The sequence below is a fragment of the Coccinella septempunctata genome, chromosome 1, assembly GCF_907165205.1.
Source record: "Coccinella septempunctata chromosome 1, icCocSept1.1, whole genome shotgun sequence".
Classification (NCBI taxonomy): Eukaryota; Metazoa; Arthropoda; class Insecta; order Coleoptera; family Coccinellidae; genus Coccinella; species Coccinella septempunctata.
Window position 1 is genome coordinate 35695440 of NC_058189.1, and position 6847 is coordinate 35702286.

At 34.0% G+C, this 6847-nt stretch overlaps 2 protein-coding genes across 2 annotated transcripts; both read right to left on the reverse strand.

The window, feature by feature from the left end:
• Positions 1–3883, reverse strand: LOC123315275. The gene is made up of 5 exons (XM_044900918.1): positions 3724–3883; positions 1775–1825; positions 1662–1718; positions 1234–1290; positions 1–404 (listed from the first exon to the last, which is right to left on the reverse strand). The coding sequence occupies exons 1-5, from the start codon at positions 3824–3826 to the stop codon at positions 283–285; spliced, it is 390 nt and encodes a 129-aa protein (XP_044756853.1). The 5' UTR covers positions 3827–3883; the 3' UTR covers positions 1–282.
• A 40-nt stretch (positions 3884–3923) lies between these two features.
• LOC123306297 lies at positions 3924–5246 on the reverse strand. Its single transcript, XM_044888224.1, has 2 exons — positions 5136–5246; positions 3924–5069 (listed from the first exon to the last, which is right to left on the reverse strand). Exons 1-2 carry the CDS (start codon positions 5244–5246, stop codon positions 3924–3926), a joined length of 1257 nt encoding a protein of 418 aa, XP_044744159.1.
• Between the last annotated feature and the right edge of the window lie 1601 nt (positions 5247–6847).

The window sequence follows — 6847 nt, forward strand, 5'->3', positions numbered from 1 at the left end:
ATTGTTTCAAATATTTATTGCAGAAATAACATAAATCCTGTCATATTCTTGACCTATGGATACAAGGAGTAATTAATAAACTTTGTTGCTCAATTTAATTAGATGTTGAATTTTGGATTTGATTATTTTTACGCTTCTGTTCAGTCGCCATTTTTCCATAAATTCTTTTATTTCTGCCCCTGATGGATATATATTTTTCTTGATATAGTCACCAAATTCTCGTTTGAGTACTTCAATTTCCTCATCTGTCCAAGCTGAAATATTCGAACGAATGTCAAAACCTTAAATTTTATGAATTTCAAAAAGACGAAACTGATAATTGAAATAATTAGAAGTCAAGAAATGAGCACCTTTCCTGCAAGCCGTACTCCTTAACTCTCCATCATGACTCTTCTCTACATCTCCTATAAATAAAAATAATAAGAATAATAGAATTTTACATTCAATTCAATGTTTCGAAATGAGTATGAATCAAACAGGCTGACATCTCTAAGTCCATAAATATAAATAAAACAAACGAAATTGGACTGGCAGAAATCTTCATTTCAAAGTAAACCACAGAGAACGTGTCACCATCGAAGAAGGAAGAAGAGTAGCGATAGCTCTTATTATAGCTCCTCAGTACCACATACATTGGTCGATGACGACCAAATGAAGCAAGAGACCTTTTGTGAGAGGTCCAATTTTGTTTGTAGACTAGATACTTTCCAACCTGCTTTATGTAATCTGGTATTCATTGAAATCAAATGAAGTAAAGGGCAATTTTGTTCTGAATTAAATACTCCAATAATGCATAATTTTGAAAACATTTTTTGATTATTAAAAAAAGGTATTAGCAAGTCAACTTTGCGAGGTAGTTATATGCTGTCGCGGACTTTTTTGTACAGCTAGCAAAGAGCTACATTTCGGTCATACATTGTATCAGGTTTCTGCAGCGCACGTGAGAAAATATCCAATTATGGCTAATTTTTGTACTTTAATGAAGTTCGAGTAGGTATCTTCAATTGTTTCTAGTGAGAACTATATCCTAAGTCACTCGGGGATAATATAGAATCGTGAGGGTGAAAGAATTTCTCAAATCGGTCCAGTAGTTTCTGAGTTGATTCGTTTCGAACTTACAAATCTGTCCTTTTTATATTATATTAGTATGGATTAACCATCACATTATCCTGAATAATATTTCAGTGATACGTCGAATGATGTCTCCAAGAGTATATTTCAAATAATTCATACCTTTCTTATGTTCACTTCGTTTCAATATTATACCGTCTTCCTCCATCTTATCAACTCCTGAAAATGGGAAGCATGAATAAAAAATAGGTGAATTTTGTGGACAGCAATAAAATCAAATGTCATGATTTGAATGCTTTGCTTTAATGGTGAAAATGTACCTATACTTAGAAAGTGCCCAAGAAATAATGAATCTACAGTTTTTCAACTCATTCTTATACGATCTGTATGCAATATTTTCTATTAATTTGTTATCGACTTATTGGCGCTGATACTTGATGCAAATCCATAACTGAAAGTAACTGAATTATAGGATTTTTATGAATACGAGTCTTCTACCACTAGTGTTTCACATAAAATTGCTTCAGTGGGAATTATATAAATCAGTTTTTTCAGTTCTATATTTCTGATTTGTTTATTATCATACTCACCATCATCACTGTGATTTTTGTTCGTCTTCATTGTTTCTTGTGATTGATTTTTGAAACCTTAAAGAAAAAGGATTAAAGTGGAACACTTTTGATTGAACAAATGAACAACTTACCTCCGCGAAAAGCTGAAGATACCGAAGCATATTTCGTGGTTGAATCAAGCTCTGTGGGTTGACAATTCATTAGAAAATTAATTTTTGGACCTTACATATCGCAGGCTTAAATGACAAAATGCTCAACTCCGGTTCCAAGGCATAGAAGGACTGTTAAAGGTATTTTTTAATACAGGATGATTAACCGCGATGTCCTATTGACTTTTAAAAAAAACTAATCACAATTTTTCACTGAAATTTGTACGTTGGGGTTTTCGACGAAGAACTTTCTCCCCTAAATGTTTTTAGACCTCTCCAGCTTCCAGTTATATCAGAAACATCCTGCTATTTTCTTATACATGGTGTCTGTAAACAAATACGAAGGACTTAGGAAGATGGTTCCTCGATGAAAATAAGCAGGATAGTTCCTATAAATTTTTTTCGAAATCGAACTCCCTTCCAAGATACAGCCTTTGGAAGGCGATCCCGAGTTGACAGTTTTAATTTACGGGTTCTAAAAAACACTTGGTCCTAAAACTATACATAATATGAAGCACTAAGTAGATGTTAGTCACACAATTTTTTTATATCATTATTGGGGGTTGAAAATTGAAACCCCTTATGATTTTCTTCAAAAATTTTCGTGAGATAGATTTTCGAAAAATAAAATTTCCTTATGGTTTCCCATTCAAAAAAAGTCTGCTGCAAATTTTCGATAATGTCGATACTTTTCTCGGAATAAATAAAAACTTACAAGCAGTTTTGATCACTGTTCATTTCATTTCATCGTATAAGTGTTCCATAGCATAGAATGACTACCTAACGCTAAAATACATCTTGTTATTTTAAACCCCTAATAATAAAGTTATGAGATCTAAAAAAATTGTGTAAGTAACATCTATTTAGCCCTTCATATTATATATATATATATATATATATATATATTTTTTTTTAGAACCCTTTAAAAAAATTAAAAACTCTCAATTCGCCATCGCCTTCCAAAGGCTGTATCTTGAAAGGGAGGTCGACTTCGAAAAAACTTATTGGAACTACCCCTCCTTATTTTCATCAAGGAATTATCTCCCTTCGCATTTGTTTACAGACACCCTGTATACCCAGTATATTATTAAATCATATGATAAGACGATTTGATCTAGACATTGCCATACAAGTTATTGGGATTCTCACTGAAGAAACAATCAAGATAATGGACACGCACTTTTTCGAATATTTCTGTCTATGAGGTTTTTGTCAAAAAAATCTCCAACATTTTCGAGTTGCGAATAAGTTGTATCATAATATTGTTTGCTCTTTAAACCGAAAATGTACAGAGTGTTCATAATGAGATCATCAAGTTGGAGGAATCAAATGGATCAAAATTGCATTCGAAATGCAACCTTTTTTATTTTTCATTCCTTCAGACGATTCTACTTAAAAAAATGGAAGTTACCCAAGAGAACCCTATCATTAAAATGAAAACTTCAAAGTTATCAAGGAATAACTTGAAATAAGGCAATTTCAAACTGCTGGACTTCTGGAAACCACAGAAAGAATTTTTAGATAGAGGTTTTTCTCAGCCTCGCTCTCTAAGGTGTTAATTATGATTAACATATGCCTGTTTTCACCGACAAACTTAAGGCAGACTCAACGTTAAGAAATACTTATTTCTCAATTTCACTTCGAAGTTGCCATATAGAAATCACTTAAATAAGAATAAATTCACATATAGCCTGCCTTATATTAGCCGATGCAAACAGGAAATAAACGTCAGATAGGGCATCGCATCGGGGTAAATTACCCTGAATGATATAATTAATGTCATTTTTATGTAAACTGAGTATCTAGTGAGAAAATGCTGATTGAATCTGCATGATATTTATGATTTTTAGAGGAACTAAAATATTGTGAAGAATTCATCGATTAGTATATAGAAAAAATGCATTTCGTCAACTGCAACAATCATATCAGACCTTCAACCTCGTTCTCCTCAACTAGTTCTGCATCAACATTCAAGTTTATTTCAGACAGGGACTTTCCTTTATACTCTGCTGGAAGAGTACCCTTATCCATCATTAACAGTATTTTAGATACTTTTGCTGTTTGATATATATCCACAGGTAGTCTGGAAAAATTTTGTTTATAGGTTTGGCCTTCAATTAAGCGAATATACTCACTCATAAAATTCTTCGTGGGTTTTCTCGGTGTGTCCCATGAAATTTGAAAATTGTTTTTTCTCGTGTTTGGATAGGTTGAGGATCTGCATCACAGTAGCAATATGTTTTCTCAATCGGTTGCTACCAATAGCCTCTGGATGCTTCAAATTCATTTTTTTGGTCAAAGTCCTAAAAGCGACATCTCCTTTGCCCCATTTCACTGTACTGCCAGGTAAAGCAAACACATAATCATTATCAGGAGAAATGTATTTGACCCGACGTTCGAGTAGGAGGTTGATGAATGTTTGAATAATTTGAGGTACTAGTATCACAACTGCTCTTGAACCTTTTCCGCAATTCACTACCCTTTTATATTCTTTGGTCAAGAGTTTTTCTGATTCTGTTAAGAGATTCTTAAAATCAATTGATTCAGTTTTTCGATCGATCCTGTAATCATTTATCTTTAGAAATTGAACATCGCCTATTCTTCTCCTGTTGAATAAAATGAGCAGAGCCAAAGTACAGTGTACTAACGTCTTATAGGTTTGTGCATTATCAGTGTTTTGGTTGAAAGTTAACACACATTCCTCGGCAAGTTTTAAAGTCTCATCCTTGAATATCATAATATCGTCTACCAAGGGGATTAACAATGGCTTATTCCATTTTTTTTCCTGCAAGTCCTTGTTGGCTAACGAGGCTAATTCGATAGTCCAACGAGTCTCAATCAATTTGGTGAAATTCCTTATATCTTCTATCCACTCTTTAGTGGAAATACCCGATGGACATCTGAAACCCTCAGACTCTTGCAGTACTAATTGCCGTAATTCATTGCACACGTGTTTTAAAGATGTCCCCAAGTGCATGGCAAGGCTAGGAGTTTTAAATGTTTTTTTAACGGGATCGTATCCTGCGATCTCTCGAACAACACTGAGAGCTGTACCGAATTTCCTCGGCGTCAGTATTTCTTTCAGTGATACATCTTTGTCCCCGGAAATTCTTCGGAAAACGATGAGAAAACGTGATAGTTCTCTCATTCGGCTGCTGCATGCGTATACCATTCGTTCTCTTCTATGTTTTTTCAGATATGATTCCCCAAAATGCACTATAAGGAGGTCCTTCTTTGCGACGAGAGAAATATCATCAGCCCTCATGAGATCGAATACCTGAAAATATGGTAGGAATAAGCTTTGATTTTCACGAATATGTTAATCATAATGATCTCCGTTTACCTGATGTTTAACATTCAATTTTGAAATGACATTAGTTACATCGACAGCACAAGCAGTTAGTGTTTGGGATGCAGAAGCGTGATGAACTTTTTTGTTCCCTCTTTCAACCATGCAAATCTTCGCATGTCGTCTCAAATATTGTTTAACGAATAAGCCTTTACAATAAGCACAAGGGTAATATGTTTCACTCAAAGCCGGTAGGTTACCTCTCTGCCGCTTCGGTCTTGTAGTACCACTTATATAAAGATTGAAGTTGGTTTCATTTCTGAGTAGCATAAAAGCTTGTCTCCTTTTCTTACTACCTTTCGGGAGGGTCAATATTTTGACTACCTCGGATTCAGAATTATGTTTTCTTACAACATGCCGGGAAAAATTTTTTGTTTGCATATCCTCTTCACAAAACTTGCATCGTATATATTTTGTTGTTCTAGTTTTTTTATCCTGAAATGACAAATTGGTAATGCAAATGTAGCAAATAATATTTAATGAATTACGATGCTCTAATTAATTTATTGATAAACTCCATATTTCTGAAACTTTTGGACAAAATTCGTGGAAAGTAATCGATTAATTCATTTCAGCAAATTATCCTGATGTTTCTATCAAACATACGAACTTGTTTCCATGAAGATAAAGAAGAAATAATTTATTCAATATAGCAACATCATTTTGGTTCAGGATTAACTCAGTCACATAAAACCTGTGAATGTTAATCTTGACCAATTGCTATCTGTTTCGAACTAACCACCCATCATCATTAGGGTACCTATAGAAAAACCGTTCCAACGAAAGTAGAGTAGATGCTATAACCATAGTTCTTATTTGACCTCATCATAGCAATATAACTCTCACTTCCTTGAAAAAGTCATAAAACTAATGAAACATATTACTGCTAGCACGCGATAGTTAGATTCAATAATCCTTCCAGCGCCTAGGCAAGCAACGAGCTATCTAATTTCCCCTACCAAAATCCCTAGAACAAACATTTGGCCAAAGATTATAGAGTTTAGGTTAGGTCTATGATCTCTGCATGTAGCTGTATCCAAGCATTCAATAATAGAGTCCTTCAGTTATTTTATTGGGATGAAAGTTGTATTGTTGTGCTGAGGTCTAATAAGGCGGAAATCATGGGCAGTACCTACTGTTTTACGATGGAATTGCCTTTCCGTAGTTACTTTTCACGCGATAGTTTTTGGTGAGTTTTATTCAGATCCTCATATTTGTGTACAGGGTGGGCAAAATTCGTTGTCCACTGAGGGGATCTCGAGAACTATAGCAGCTAGAAGAAAACGGACGACACATTCTCGAGCTCTTTTTTCTTGACTAATCCAAAACTGAAAACAGATCCAGCCTAACGTTCATAGATTTTGAGTTATGAACGAAAATTGAGAAATTGTCATTTTCAATGAAGCTGAATAACTCGTTTATTTGAACTCGTATTCGAAATCCGCTGTTACATTCTACAGGCACTTTTTTATGAAGAATTCAAATATGATATCATCAAATTTTTTCATCCAGTTATTTTCGAGATACAACAGGGATTTCCGATTTTTCAAATGTAAACTATAGTTGAAAGTTCTCTCATTCTTCTGCAATTTTTTTGCTGATTTCAAAAATGTATCATATGTTGCTATTCACATTAATATAACATAAGAAAAAAATTCAATACTTTTTCCTGCTTTTCGATTCACTGTTGAATTTTTAGTAGGCTG

Coding starts and splice junctions, on each gene's coding strand:
- LOC123315275 (XM_044900918.1), bottom strand. CDS start 3,826: ATGATGGATAAGGGTACTCTTCCAGCAGAGTATAAAGGAAAGTCCCTG. Junction 1,291..1,661: donor CAAAAATCACAGTGATGATG/GTGAGTATGATA, acceptor TCCCATTTTCAG/GAGTTGATAAGATGGAGGAA. Junction 405..1,233: donor ACGAAGTGAACATAAGAAAG/GTATGAATTATT, acceptor TTTTATTTATAG/GAGATGTAGAGAAGAGTCAT.
- LOC123306297 (XM_044888224.1), bottom strand. CDS start 5,246: ATGGTTGAAAGAGGGAACAAAAAAGTTCATCACGCTTCTGCATCCCAA. Junction 5,070..5,135: donor AATTGAATGTTAAACATCAG/GTAAACGGAGAT, acceptor CCATATTTTCAG/GTATTCGATCTCATGAGGGC.